The following is a 16324-nucleotide window of genomic DNA, read 5'->3' as shown; positions in this document are numbered from 1 at the left end:
GGGGGGGGGGTGGATGGGGTGGATGAAGGGGTCCGGCGTGAGCCTTTATTGGCCTGCTGTTTGTGCCAATACTGGTTGCCATATCCAGCCCCCTTTGCCTTAATCCCCCATAGCCCCCCCAAATTCCATTAAGCCCCGCCCCAACCCAAACACCCAACCACCCACCCACAAACTGAGCCTCTTCTGAAATACCTCCAACTTCTTCTGCAAAAGTTCTTAATTTTTCAACATGCTCAAGTTAGTAGTTAGTAGTCCTACAGCTCCTACAGCTCCTCTGGTTAGTAGTAGACTTGCTTCATCCTACCCATTAACACATGAAGATAGGAAATATGCAAGAGGAAGTCTGACTCAAGAACTATTTTACAACACCTACCTCTCTGCTCTGTTTGTTTCCAGTCTAAGAGACACTCCCTCTTAACCTTCATATTCTCACACACAAATAATTCACTTGCTTTCAGTATATTCAAATACCCGCTCTTACATAAGCAGACATTACACTCTTGCTCTCTCGCTCTCTCTGCCCCTCCTCAGTCACCTAATATGCTAAAGCCAACATAGATCCTTATGAATGAGTTCGATTGAGAGGTTTGTTTTTTCCTTGTTTAGAGGCATCTACCCTACTGAAATGAGAGATCTCCAAAGAAAAAAAAAAAAGTTTCACCTGTAATTAAACTCAACCGAGTTCTGGACACAATCGCGCCTTTCATGATCTTCAGCCTTCAGGATGGGAGGATGGAGAGAGGGGGGTAGAGAGAGAGAGAGCAACAGAGAGCGACACACATATGCAGAGAGAGAGAGAGGGGCAGAGAGAGAGAGAGAGAGAGAGACACAGAGAGACACATATATGCAGAGAGAGAGACAGACAGAAAGAAAAGAGACAGACAGAGATAAAGAAAGAAAGAAAGAAAGAGAGACACAGAGAGAGAGAGAGAGAGAGAGAGAGAGAGAGAGAGAGAGAGAGAGAGAGAGACACACACACAGAGTGACACACATACAGAGAGAGAGAGGGGGGGGAGAGAGGGAGGGAGAGGGGGAGACACACAGAGTGACACACATAGAGAGAGAGAGAGAGAGAGAGAGAGAGAGAGAGAGAGGGGGGGAGCCATGAGGAGGCAACTTAATGAGGGAGAGACAGACAGAAAGAAAAGACAGACAGAGAGAGAGAGAGAGAGAGAGAGAGACACAGAGTGACACACATACACACAGAGAGAGAGAAGGGGGGGGAGAGAGAGAGGGAGAGGGGGGGGAAGAGAGAGAGAGAGAGAGAGAGAGAGAGAGAGAGCCATGAGGAGGCAACTTAATGAGGGATTAAGTCTCTCGAGGGAAGTGTCTGTGGGAGAGTGCGGCACAGTGAGAGATCTCTGTCCACCTTTTATGTTAAAAGGAGGCTCACGTATCGCAACACAGGGAACAGCCGCAGAGGATGGAGGACTCGTGGAGTTTTTAGCGCAACATTATATGTACTAATGCCCCAATAAAAAATAAAAACGACTCCAAAACATCCACCCAAGAGGCGGTTTTATCTGCAGGGATGGAGACTGTGAGTGAGGCAAACAGAGTGACTACTACAGGTGAAGTATTTGAGGGAGGCACGGTGGGTTTGTCCAGCTCGACAGGAGGAGGGCATGGCTGGCAGCCAACTTCAAATGCGCTGATCACTCTACCGACAGCAACCCGTATGAAAATCACCAAACCCACCGGCGACACACACACACGCACAGACAGACACACACGCACGCACAGAGACACACCGCACAGACACACACGCACACACACAGACACACACACACACAGACACACACACACACAGACACACACACACACAGACACACAGCTCTGCATGTCTGCAGCAGCTGCTGCCGCTTCTCCGGTCTTGAGGCAGAGGAATAAAACAGTGATTGTGTCCATCTGAGTTTTCTTCCTCTAGCCCCCCCTCCTTCGGAGGAGGAGGAGGAGGAGGAGGAGGAGGAGGAGGAGGAAGTGGGAGAGGGAGGGCAGCTGAGGAGTCGCCCGCTCATCTCGCCGTTAGAGAGGCAGAGCGGAGTCTGAGAAAGTTGGAGCCGCGGTGGTAATGGGCGAGGGCACGCGGTGGTGAAAAGAATGTCCCTGCAGCCACACAGACGCCACACACACACACACACACACACACCCACACACACACACACACAGCCACACAGACGCCACACACACAGCCACACAGCCACACACACACACAGCCACACACACACACAGCCACACACACACACACACACACAGACACACAGACACACAGACACACAGACACACAGACACACACTTTAGTCAGTAAATCAGCTGACAAATGGGATATTCCACTCCCCGATAACACCCATTTGATGCCTGAAATGCAACACTGTGTGTGTGTGTGTGTGTGTGTTGTGTGTGGGTGTTGACCACAGAGAGGGGAAACGAAAATGCAGATTATAACAATAAGATGACATTAAAATGGGAAGTGCCTGTTCCACTAGTTTCAATGACATAAGCCATCTGAATTTCAAGTCTCTCTTTTAACAGGAAGCCGATAGTCTCTCAACTTCCACACCGCTACACATCTCTGCTCTACATAAAACCATCATGTTTCTAAAATCCACCTGGCATGTTCACACAGATTATGGCCGTTATGCATAGGCACACCACACACTGCCCCCCAGATTTGAAGTAGGAAACTAGGAAAAAGTCCCCTTTCCCCTTAAATTTGGGTTTAATCCTTTAGAAGTTTGACCACTTTACCAATCTATTCTAATCTTTATAAAACTACAGGCACATACAGCCTGTTAGATTAAGACTTCACAGAGACACACATACTGTACAGAGAGAGAGAGAGAGAGAGAGAGAGAGAGGCGAACAGGAGACCAAATGTTCTCGTGGACAAACACTAAAGGACTGGGGCACTCCCTAGAGATTACTGTGGCGCCCCCAATGGCCATGAGCAGAACAGCAGTGGCTGGAGCCAACGCCCACCGAGGACTCACAGTCCAACCGCCGCTGGCCGGCTCATTGGGGATGAGCTCACCACTGCTCTTACTCAGTCTTTCCACATAGAGAGTCTGTGTGTGTGTGTGTGTGTGTGTGTGTGTGTGTGTGTGTGTGTGTGTGAGAGAGATGGACAGAGCAGGCAGGTCTCTGTGACTATGACAGTGTGTGTAGATGAGCTGACAGTTGAATACAACAGGTGTCAATGCGCGAGTAGAGTATGTTAATGTGTGAGTGTGTGTGTGTGTGTGTGTGTGTGTGTGTGGGTGTCCACAGAGGGCAGTCTTCCCATAGGGAGCTTACGGCAGTCTGAGTCCTGGACACTAATTGAATTAGGTCAGGGGCTTTAGGGACTCAGTGCTCACCATGGGTGGCAGAAGAGAGACGATTAACTTAGTCTCCGAGGCCTGACCAGCGCTGGCTGATGACTTCCTAGGTCGAAGTTCATACATCAGATGCAAGCACTGGAGGCCCCATAACAGACCTATGAGTACTGCAGTTTAATTAGTCTAGTCACTATCTAACTACTACATTTTTTATTATAATTGAGGCAAATCAGCTACCCAGCTATCAAAACAATGGAACAGCACATAAGCCAGACACTTGATGCAAAATGTAAGTGAGTGCTACCAAGGAGAAGCCATCACAGATGTCCCAATTGAAGAGTCATCTCCTTACTGGGTATGGCTAGCTTGAGCTATTAGACAGCTGCAGCAGAGAGAGGCCCTTGCTCTGCATTGCAATGGCATGTTTGACATAGAACACATTCTGTCAAAGGTGGCAGTATGGAAGAAAGCCACTTATAGAGGGACACATCTTGCCATTTGTACAGCATTAAGTGGGAGGGCTAAGCAGTTTCTGTAGGACGACTGCAGTTTGTGGAGAAGCATCTAACAGCAGGGAACGCCTGCCACAGTTACGATGGGAACCAATTGAATTAAACTTTGTGGGTGTCAGACATGGGTGTAGCCACAAAGCTATTTGTAGAGAATGCTAGAGCATGTCTGATACGATAGTCATCATGGTCTCATTACTATGATCCTCCCATGACTCGTGTTTGAGGCAGACAGAACACAATCGCATGCCAAACTCAAATGTTCGATGAGAAGAGTCCAAACACATTACTCAAAACAAATGGGCTTTCAAGGATAGCCATTCCAGTGAGCCCTCGAAATACAACTAGCCAGATTTGATTCAGTCATTAGGTTCTGATATACAAGTAGCCGGCTGTCATCAAGGGGTGTAGTGCTGTAGTGGAGTGAAGCATTTTATGGTCATACAATAGCTATTAGATAGAGAACACTGAGTGTGCTGAAGTGCTTTGTCTGATAGGCAGCCATTACACATTAGTCACTGCATGCAACAGAGCACAGCAACTCCTACAGGCATTTCAGGCACAGGTGAGAAGACTTGGAGATACCTCATGGGGCTTGGTGAACCAAGTGAAAGGATAAGCATATCAAAATGCTCTTCTATTATTAATTTGGCTGACGTTTCTATTACTGCGTCCACTTGCAACCATCATCAAATTCAGGTGAATTACAGCCCATGTAAACGCTGCTTAAGAAAAGACAACCAAAGCCATTTAAAAACAAGCAACTGATCAGTTTCCTCAAAACAGACACTTCAAAAACACCATATCCTCATGTGTTCTCATACACCCAAGGCTCGTTTGGTGTTTTCATATGTAAGATTAAGATCCCTCAAGCTCACACACCTAACTTAGAAACTTGTTTGACAGGAAGTAATTGAAAGGCACAAAAAGCTGTCACCCCCCCTGATGACACTCAGACAGGTTTCTTACTTCAGCTTCAGGGTTTAGGCTCTTCCCTGTAATATACAGGGCTTAAAGTAGGGAAAATGGCCATGCCTTAAGACACCAGTCATTTTATTTTTTAAGCTGGTATAGGCATTATTCAAGTCTTAAACAGCCTGGCGCACGCCTGAAATCAGACACCATGCCTGAGAACTTTAAGCCATGAATATATGCTGTGCCATGCAATTCCAACAACAACATTGGCAGGGGTTACTTAACATTTGCCTGATCATCTTTTTTTCCCCCCATCTGGAAACTAATTGGGGCAGACAATGCGTGTACACATACTAATTTAAGGAAGGTCCAGTGTGCAAGGCTACAAGCTCGGTCTCATGGCAACCAGATATGGTCTTCATGCACGGTGCAATCAAGGCGTCTCTGGCTACACTATGAAGACATTCTGATTTTGAAATGCTTCCTTCTATTAGCCCTGTGATCAGAATTCAGTCCTGTCTACTCTCCACCTTTCAAAAATACTCTCTAAGCGCCATAATCATCTAGAGCATCAAAGATCCAATTATCATAAACTCTTAAGGGTTTTGTGTCCAACATATCTTACACACATTCCTAACACACTGATTTATTTCAGGGAAGCAGAGGTGGACCCTGTTCACCTGGTTTTGAAGAGATAGGGGGGGTGGAGGGCTTTCCATTTTGCAAACATGAGCTAATGGTTTGTACATGTTTACAGATACTTGACATATTTCCTCTGAACAAGCCCAAATATTGGTTTGCTCACGTTCCATAAGCAAACTTGGAGATAACACCACCTCGCATTCCAGTGCATGGCTTTTCTACATCCCTGGACTCCTCCTTAGACAATTGAGATTCCTTTCAGTGGAAAGGAATCTCAATGTGTATGTGTGGCACACAATGGACGAGTCTCGGTCTGGCAAACACATTTTTTCTTGGAGGGAGATAAGACTGGTCACGGCCTGGTTCTCCGGTACCCACTGAAACTGACCCAGCCTCTCACTGGCCTGGACTGTTACACATTCTCCAGAAGGGTGAACGAATGGCACTGAAGCGTTGCTTCAATAGGCTTGGGCAACACAGGAGGAGGTGATCAGAGGAGTGTGAGTGAGAGCATGGAGTCCTGAATGGTATTCAGGAAGGAACCAAAGCTTCAAACACACAGAGAGAACAGCACAATCACTCCCACTCATTCAGCCTCATCACTGAGCTGTATGTCAAGCTGTTACACGATCGATCAATTACTACACTACCGCAAGGTCAAATCAGCAGACCAATGTTGAGAATGTTTTCAAGCTTATTGTTCAGTACTGCTCTCAATTACTTGAACACCTTGATGAGATCACCTCGGCGGAAAAATGTAACGAATCATGGTAGACAGCTGAGCAGGATGAGAGGAGATCCACTTCAACCCTGCACTGTCTGACTAACTCTGGAAGTCATGACAGATAACCCTGACCAAAAAATAACTGCAGTTATACTGCAGTTTTTTCAAAGTGCACTGCAGTTACAGTGCAGTATGTTAATATTTGCATGTCCAAAATATTCCATTTCTACACAGTACAGTATTATGCAGTGCGATGCAGTTTTTCATGTCCAAAATATTGCATTTCCTGCATAAGAACTGCAAATAACAAATTGATACTCAGTTTTGACAACTGAAATAGTGCAGTTATGTTTTGTAAGGGTAAAACTAACTAAGCAAAAATTGATAAATTCAAACCAGAACCTTGTGGTCTAGCCTGAATAATTTAAACTTAGAATTACTGGGTCCAAGGCTGGGTCAATTACAACCCAAACCTTTAGGTCTAGAATGTTGGGACAAAACAGAACCTCCAGGCCCTGCATGTCCAATTAAAGAAGTGATGAGAAGGACTTCTCAGGGACCTTAATTACTGACCTGGTCGAAGAGCTGCTTGCCTGTGGTGCTGGGCTGGACGGCAAACTCCAGCTCCGCGTCCATGGTAGTGACGCGAACATTTACCTGGAAGGGTGGACACAGAGTTAGTCACATAGACTGGTTAGTCACAGAGTTATAGTAAGAAATACAGATCACTTCAAGTTCTAAAGAAGAGATAAGTCATCTGACGCAAACAGTGCAATAGTGAGACTTAGATAGATAAAAGGAGTTATTTTATTGTATCTTGATATCTTAATATAAAAGTGTGCCCTGATAAGACCACAAATAGCTAACTCAAAGGGAGTGATGCTGATCATGATGGGACCGGACGGGACTGATGTTTTGACAACCACTAAGAGTAATTTATTTCACTAACAAGGTCTGTTACATCACTGAGCACTCCAGCAATTACACAACAGAACCACAAAAGCAATACAGAGATAGGCCGGCTGCAGGGGGTGTCTTGCTCAGTTGTACGTTGGGATAGCCACAACATGAAAAGAAAATGGCCAGCCGTGACCATGTGTTTACACAGAAGGAGGGCCAGAGAGAAAGAAAGGGAGAGCATAGGAGAGAGAGAAAGAGAAAGAGGGAGGAGAGAGAGAGAATAGAGAGAGTAACAGAGGCCGAGGGAGAGAAAGAGGAATCAATATTTGCCATTTCATTTCAATTGGCTATTGTACTTCCAGCAGCAGACAGATGCGCAACAGTTCCCTGGGCGCATGAAAGGTGACAGCAGGAGGATGGGATGTGTGCCGCAGTCAGTGTCAGTCGTGGTCACCATGTTTAAGTGTGGGGATGGGCGCCGCAGAGCAGAAGACTATGACGTTTCCCGTGAGTCAAGAGGGAAAACAAAACAAATGTTCAACAAAGGAATCCCTGTCTAATGCTCCATTATTGATTGACTGCAGAGAGTTCTGCACACAGGCAAGGGGGCGGGAAGAGTCAGACATTTTTATGACGTCATCCGACATTAAAGAACTGTTTTATGAGGCTTTCTAAAATAATCCGTCATTCAAGCCTACAGTTTGACAGCCGTGTGAGAAGTCTGGTGACTGTGACGGACACTACTAGAGAGCTAATGACATTACAGTGACGTTCCGGTGGAGTGGGATGCAGCCTCCTCAATGTTATCAACTTTTAGATTAGATAACAGTCACATTATCGCTATACAGTAGCAAATAAAAACCATCTTAATGTCTTCTGACATAATAGCGTGATTGTAAAGAAAGAATTACGACATGAGGCAAATATCTCTTTATAGCTCTGAGACAGGGTGTGAGATTCTGCTTTACTCAGTCAGAAAAGAAAAGATCACCGTCATTGATATCTTTATGCTATGAGGGCATTTTGCAGAAAAAAACCTCTAATCAACTTTTTACTGTTAACAGCAATTTCGTTTACATATGCCAAAGACACACATCCCCATGAAGTATACGTTAAGGCCTGAGTACAAGTGTGTGTGCATGCATATGCCTGGTGTGTGTGTGTGTGTGTGTGTGTGTGTGTGTGTGTGTGTGAATGAAGGCTTGCTGTGTTGACTCGTGTAATTGCCCGGCAGTGAAAGGTGGGGCAGATGCCTGCGGCCCAGACACAAGCAGACAGACACTGGGACAGGTAAACATGTCATCCATCTTTCATCTGGATCCATTGTGGGAGAGGGAGTGGGAGAGAGGGAAAGAGGGAGAGAGGGAGAGAGGGAGAGAGAGAGAGGGAGAGAGAGAGAGGGCTATAGGCAGGAGAAACAGATGAGAGAGGGCATGACAGGGAAGGGGTGGGGGGGGTATGAGAAGCAGTGAGATCAACAAACAGCAGGGAGGGAGGGAGGGTGTGTGTGTGTGTGTGTGTGTGTGTGTGTGTGTGTGTGTGTGTGTGCGCGTTTCAGGTGGCTGACCCCCACGCCTGGCACCTTACTCTTGCTCGGTGTTCACACGTACACACACCAGAATCCCCTCAGACCTCTAAAGTGTGATAAAAACCCGTGTCACACACAAACACAAACTGGCTTAGGTTTCCAAAGGTGCTGGAAAGAACAGATCTCTTGGAAGACCTTTAGCTTGTCTGGAAGGCCTTGTGCTTTAGAGGAGGACTGTGTGAGGAGGCCAAAGCATTACTGCCCATATGGGGACTGGACTGAGGTGAAGGGACAACTGGGGAGGTGCAGAAATGAGTTCCTCTGGCAACAAGAAAAAAATGAAAGGCACCTGAAGGTGAAGTGTGTGTGTGTGTGTGTGTGTGTAAGTGTCTTCTGCGTTCATTATAGGAGGCAGGAGCCCTTCTTCTGTCTGTGGGAAAACAACCTCCCATAGCTGAGGAAGAAAATGGCAGTGAAAGACGAGAAAAAAAGAGGGGAAAGGAGGGAGGGAGAGAGGGAGAGAGAGAGAGAGAGAGAGAGAGAGAGACGTTTAGTGGGCCAAACAAAGGTTCCCTTTCAGCCTAGCCCTCCCTGTGGTCCCTTTGCCACGCCACCATGCATTTTAATGGACCCTTCCCCAACGGCTGATCCAGAATCAGCCCAACAGGGCGGGGGGCCCGAAAAGGCCACTGACTAAACACTGACCTCAGCGCAGCCAATTCACCGATGAAGGTGTCAGTGCTGATAACATGGCCCGTTATTCCTCCGACTATCTGAAAGACCCAGCAGGCTCATTGAAAACCAGTGGAAAACCGGGGCTGGAATGTGCTCCAAAGTGTAAGGAGGGAAGCAGAGGCTGCTGGGAGCCAGGCAACTGAATGGCAGCACACAGGCCAACAGAGGGGTGGTTTCTTCAGGCGACTCTGCTTATTTCCTGTAACAGGAGCTGTAGTTGAGTAGCCATTGAAGTCAAATGGAAGGATCAGAGGGGCCACAGTTTGCCGCAACATCAGTGAATCAATGACACACACCACCAGGTATATTTGAGAAAACTTCAGGAGGTTGCTCCTATTTGATAAAACACAACCATCTTCCGACACGTGTTTAACTATGATCTCCCCTTCATAGATTAGAATGGCATGACTCGTAGTGATTTGAATAGGGCCGATTATAGACACCTGGCTAGGGCTATGGACCAAAAGTCATATCCCGATATATTTAGGTTGAATATCGGTATACGATATCCCGATATTTTTTCCGCAAAGTTAGAGCTGTAAAATGAAATGTTCAGTCAAATATGAGTAGTTTTATTGAAAACTCACTACTCAAATAACAATAAAATATAAACATAAAACTGGACTGCCTTTTTTGAAATCAAAGCTCCGTAAGGTGCACATTTAAATAAAAAAATATCTTAAATAAAAATAGCCTATAAAATAAAATGGGCCAATATTTTTCTGAAATAAATATATTTATATGAGAAAAGTAGCGTGCAGCTTCACAGCAGTGCAGAGAGGGGAGCAGTGCAGAGAGCTCCGGTCAGCGGCTTGCGTGGACCAAGGATCACGGCGCAAATTTGAACTATTATATATACACGATATGGTCTAATTCCATATCGCATTTTAAAATATATCGATATATCTTTTATATCGATATATCGCCCAGCCCTACACCTGGCCAACAGGCAGGAAGCCACTAGTGGGTATGACGCTACGTGTGTGCTCTGAGTGCTTGGCCCGTCAATAGCCCAAGTGTCGGCAGGCTGGTTATTCATCCAGATATTCTGCTATGAGTGAGCGGCAGCTAGCCTCTCAGTTCCAGAACTTCTCGGAGACCGGACGTGGACAGAATTTTCACACTGGGCCAGGGGTCCTTTATGACATCATAATGAGCCACTGTGAGGCGGCCCATTCACCCAAAGGGGGAGAATCACAGTCATCTCTCTATTTTTAACAAGGTGACTGTAGTACACACAACCCGTTGCCATGGTTGCCTCATACTGAAAAGAGAAGTTTGGGTATACAGTATGTCTGTCTGTAACCCACACCTGCCTGTAGGAGACAAGTAGGGATAAAAAAGGAGAAGCTCTCCTCAATTTCACAACATTGGAACGTACACCCATTGTTGTCAATACCATTTTTCTACCCTTTCAGTAGAAATAAAGTGTGTGTGTGTGTGTGTGTGTAAGATGCCAGACACGAGGCAGAAGGAGGATCCTGCCGGTGCACTAAAAGGCCGTAAACATCTCGCCGTTTTTTGTTGGGTCTGCTTTGGGGTGTCAGGAGACAAAGGGGGGAGTGGAATGGCCTCTAAAACAAAAAAGGGCCCATGATGGTGGTGTGTTTTAAGATGACCTTTCATTCATTCTGAGAGCCATCATAAAACCACGAGTTCCTCGAGACTTCTTATTGTGTGCCACACGCATGCGAACACAGAGCCACAGAGCACAAAGACAGGGCCTCTTCACTATGAGGATGTTTCTTAACAGACTCAAGAATGATGTCTGGCTGTTGACACACACACACACACACACACACACACACACACACACACACACACACTCTCTTCAGTGGCGATTTGAAGGGATCTTAGCAACACCATGGCAACCAAACTAACCTCACAAACAAATCTTTAATAAACACATGATGCTCTTCTGAGGTAGCTCTTTTCAAGCAGATTTCATGCCCTTCTAGCACTTCCTTAATCACTTCCAACAATTACACTCATCCTCTTGCTACCCACACTCATCGTGGCCTTGACATGCTGAGAGGAATTACAAGTGAAACACTTACCAAATCAAATGATGAATGGAACTTTAATTAAACATTACCTAAAAAAAAAGGTGTCATAACGGAGACCCATCAACACCCTATCAATTATTCAGCGGAACAAGCGGCAACAATAAGCTCGCTGGACAATGAAGGGAAACACCCAGCAAGAGTGACACCAAACTGGCGACACACCTCCAGCGGGTGAGATCATCATCATGTGTACCCGACGTGTGGTGGGAAACCGGATTTGGGGCGAAGGGAAAATGAAGCCGCCATTCCCTGAATGGCATTGCAAGGAATGTCTTGGCCAGCATTCCAGGGGGGGTTGAGTCACACGGTATGTCCTGATGTAGGGGGGGACCCACTGACACAGAGGTGAGATATGCCTGTGTGTGTGTGTGTGTGTGTGTGTGTGTGTGTGTGTGTGTGTGTCCATGACACTTAAGTGAGGTGTGGGGGATTAAACCACCATTCATCAATGACTTGATATTGTCATTCAGAATCAGATGCTCAAAAAAAAAAAAAAGCACTGTTGACACTCTAAAATAACACCTGACCATCTAACAAACACTACTGAAGGTGGTGATACAACTGTTACAGTTAGGCAACATACCAATCCAACATATCAACCACCCAATATTTTTCACCAATATGAAGTGGTCCTTCTCTCCATCAACCTTAATCATGTCACACACAGTAAATAGCTTCTGCCCCAAAAAACTCTGGCCAAGTGAGTAACCTCATTTCAACATTCTAGAAAGTTCTCCCCTGAACCTCTGAGGAGGATTTGACTCCAAACACACACAAACCCACTATTTGTAGGTCCCATGCTATTAATAGAATTCAGTTATAGTCAAACAAATGCATAGATGTTGTTCAACAGCAGAATATTTCAGTTAAAATGTTAAAATAGATAGGCCAGAATTGCCAGATAGGCCAGGCAATTAAATAACATATGCCTATAAATATCCAAATACATATATAAATACATGCCATTACATTAGTCAGGAGTGCTGTAAAGCAGCAGTCATTATTGATATCATGGAAAAGAAAACAGCGGGCCTGTGTGTTTTGGCTAAAAGAAATACAAGAGTTCTCCATTTCTCCCTGTGTGTGTGTGTGTTCCATCCACCAACGGTGTCCCACCATTCATGTTGCCACACAACACAGATGAAGTCACTTCCACACTACTGTTCATGACAACCCTGAGGCAACTTCAAAAACAAACCAACAACATGCTTTTGACTGGGGCCCATTAAAACACCCATGTCCTTGCAAGAAGCCCATGTCTGATGCCAAGAGCATTGATGCACCAACACAAAGATAAAACAAAACTTTCCAATCAGTAGGGGAAATGTTACAGTCTTTCTCAAATATCTGAATCCAAACAAATTCCTCTGCATGTAAAAATATCTACGGTTATCAGTCAATCCATCCGTCCGTCCATTCATACATAGCTTCCATTCCATCCATGTAAAACTGGCCATGAATGTGGCTCTTTCCTGGCCAAACAATGCTGAATAACTCTTCCTCTTTTTCCTGGTCAGAGAGAGAAACACCATTGTTGTGTTCCAGGCTCGCCCCCGGACTACAGGGCGCTATGACTGAGTCAAGGCGTCCAGGAGGACCCTAGCGGGTCGATGAGTCAAAGCTATAGTGAGTAGCCTACAGCACATCATTCATTCCCGAAGAAGCCCTAATTACGGCCACCGCAGATTTTTTAAAATACCAGTTCAGCGGAATACCTAACTGGGATCCTGTATCCCTCCCCTGATCCTACAGACAAAGGTTAATTCTCCCTCAAGCAAGTCTGGGTAAAGAGATGTTTATTTCATGATAACATGAAACAAATGATAACATGAAACACACATTCCAGATTAAATTGGCTAGATGTTGGTAAAGACTGGCAGAGTATGTTCGAACTGTCACACACGGCAACTGTCGGAATGAAAGTTAAAAACATGGTTCGCTACAAATGTAGCCTACTAAACATCCTCTAAAAGGCACAATGTTACAATTCACGTTCAGTGAAACACGTTCTACCGCTACACCGGTGCTACAAGAAGAGCTTTGTGCTAGGATACATGCGTGTTTATCCTACTACAGAGAGAGTTGTGCTTAAAAAAACATACTCACCGGTTTAGGCATATTGAATCCTTCTGTAAACTCCTAGCAGCAACTGTAGTAAAAATCGGTCAAACAATCCTTCAGATAGATGAAATGTTCAGCGGCGTCTGTCTCTAGAAAGAAGAGAAACCAGTTTGAGGAACCCGGGCAAGACTGACTCACTGACGGACTAGCCCTCCTTTAAACACTCGCTGGGACATGCAGTCATTTTGACGCACTCCATGTCCTTATGAATCACGATTGTTATATGGAAGTATAGAAAGATTGCGCATAGCCTCACCCAAAAGACCACAAAAGGAGATTCAGATGGCAAGATTGTTTGTTCAGTCTCCACCCTTTTGGGCAAACATTTAACCATACACTTCAAGTGTTGCTCCAGGTAGCCTACGACCCGAACATTGATGGAATTGAACACAATTGTTGGGAGGGGTCTGATAGGTTACTTTAAGCATCTCTATCCAGCCTTAAAGCGAAACCAACGGCATCCCAAAACAAAACGATAGCATACACCATGTGAAATTCACCTTTGTCCATATGCTCCTTGTCATTTCATAGGCATCGCCCAAGCTCCCCTGAATCACTAACCTGCACGTTTGCACTATCAAGTCAGTCTGTAGCCTAATACAGGAAACGATCCGCCACAACGGGCAAATTTTTACTCAGGAAATTGTCTGATAAGATTAGGCGAAAGACAGTGTCTGATCCTAATGTATTATTTTGCATCTGTTTAAAGACCATTCACCGCCACTCGTTAGACTACTCTGCAGGGGAAAATTGTTGTGAATTTCTTGAACAAATATGAGGTCTTCAATGTTACCACCAAATAGCATAAGCTATCGTTAACAGCCTCCATCCTAATGTCAATGTGCTGGTCATTAAATCTCAAACACCTAATTTATTGAAAATTAGTTTAGTAGCCTATTTGAGTGTTGTTTTGAGTTTAGAAAAAACCTAAACAAACTGCGTTGCAGATACTGTAAGCAAAACCTCATGTTGATGGCTAACCAGCTAGCCTCATCCCTCGGAAATAATCCCAGAAACACCTGTTGAGAAAGATTTTTTTCCCTTTAGAATGGGCGGTGGCAGAAACAAGAATGGAACAAAGTAACCAAGCGCGGAACAAAGACAATATACCGGTTCCCTTATTTCGCTCCGACCATTTAACAGAAACTCTGGATATTTTTAATCATATATATATATATATATATAACTTACCAGAACAGGTGCGATTTTCAGTTGAGTCCCTAAACAACTGTAGACGCTAAATACTCCCCTCCCTCCTCTCACTCACTAGACTCGCCTAGACTGATCAGCGCAGCAATATGGCTGACGCTCCCTCGTGACGCATTGTGGGCGCGGAGATCCGCTATGAGTTCGCGCACCTCAACGCGATTGCCGCATGATTGCAAGTTCCTGTTTACCCCGCTGCCATGGCGAGCAAAACGTGTGTGATGGCTCAACGGCAAGTCCCGTAGGCCTACACAGTAGTCCATGCTCGCCTTCTCATCTCCTTTTGATCACACGTAATGGGATATAAATAGTTCTGTTCCAAAATGAGAAAAGTTTTGTTTGGTGACCTGTTGTTGGTCAGACAGGAATTCAATTGTATAAATTGTATCATGTGGACTGGAAATAGATAATTTAGGCTACTTTCCAACCTACCTGTTTATTGATTCACATTCCAATTATTGTCAATTTAGCCTAGAGCGGAGCACTCTAGAATCTTTGGTTTGTATTGCTGTCCTACTGTGTAGTCCATTGTTAATCTGAGCAGGAATAATCATTCATTCCCAAATCCTAGCTGTAGGCCATTTAGAATAATCTTTCATCAGAATTAATAAAGCCTAAAGCAAGCTGTCATAGATCTAAGAAAAGCCATATGGGTTTATCTTTTATAATAGCCTATCTCAGTCTCAGACTAGTCACAGTTGTGACCAAACATATATTGATCCTCTCCTCCATTGCTGTTCATGGAATTACATTACACTTTGTCATTGTCTTTCAGCAAGGCAGATATGGGTCTGTATTTTACCAGGACTGGTTGTCATCCACTCCATCCCATCCCCTATCTCTGGTGTTTTCAGAGGTGTTTTGCTGTGGTGAAGTGCACCACTGATTCTTGGAAAGTGTTCAACCAACCAAGAAACTAAAATAGAGGAGTTAAATAAATCTCCATAAAATGTGCTTTGGACAAATATGGACAAATATTTATACATATTTTTTTTTTATTGTGGCAGTATTATTTTTTTCGTGTTGCCCGTAGCCATTTTCAGTGGCTCGTTTCTCTTTCTCTGAGCTTTCTGACTGTACAGTCGCGCATCGGTGGCGTTCCCTCCACACCCCGAAACAGCGCACACTCGGAAGCGAAGTGAGGAACAGGTTGGGCGGTTTCACAACTGTGCAACAACCAATGGTCGAACAGGATTAAAATAGAGCCGTATATATCCGAGCAGTACTCTACTTTTCAACAGCCGCGGAGCTAACCTGCGCGCAACAGGTTCCAAAGTTAGCCAAACCCTGCCTGCGATGTGGTAGGCTACGCGCAAAAGAAGGCAAACAGTAACATACGTGTGATATAAATGATTAAATAATACAAAGCGATAAACAAATGCCCTATACGCACCCTTTACACACACAACGACCAAAACCAACTTGTTGTCATAACAAAATAGGGTGGAAGTGCAGCACCAAAGATTAAACTACAGATTTTAATCACGAAAATGTATATTCTGTGGGATACTTCCATAAATAATCAACAATTAAAATGACACTTTTCTCTAGCACACTGGTATCTTCGTCTTTGAATTACAGAACAGAGTCAGTGGATGTCAACGTCGAACGTCAGAGACAAGTAAAATGAACTCCTTTTTTGTTTCCCACTAAACATCAAT

General features: G+C 44.9%; 1 protein-coding gene across 2 annotated transcripts in view; it reads right to left on the bottom strand.

The window, feature by feature from the left end:
• The window catches only part of ezrb (ezrin b), a 32868-nt gene extending 18124 nt beyond the window's left edge, over positions 1-14744 (bottom strand). Inside the window, exons 1-3 of one of the 2 annotated variants that reach the window (XM_042095242.1) lie at positions 14649-14744; positions 13443-13544; positions 6681-6764 (exon numbers count right to left, since the gene is read on the bottom strand). In XM_042095242.1, coding sequence (XP_041951176.1) covers positions 6681-6764; positions 13443-13454 — 96 coding nt within the window. In that variant the 5' untranslated portion in view covers positions 13455-13544; positions 14649-14744. Of the gene's footprint in view, positions 1-6680; positions 6765-13442; positions 13547-13713; positions 13730-14648 lie in introns of those variants that run through there. The other variant, XM_042095243.1, reaches the window with a different exon arrangement.
• Positions 14745-16324: the final 1580 nt, after the last annotated feature.

Source organism: Alosa sapidissima, chromosome 6 (genome assembly GCF_018492685.1).
Source record: "Alosa sapidissima isolate fAloSap1 chromosome 6, fAloSap1.pri, whole genome shotgun sequence".
Taxonomy (NCBI): Eukaryota; Metazoa; Chordata; class Actinopteri; order Clupeiformes; family Clupeidae; genus Alosa; species Alosa sapidissima.
This window is presented reverse-complemented; position numbering and strand designations above follow the sequence as displayed.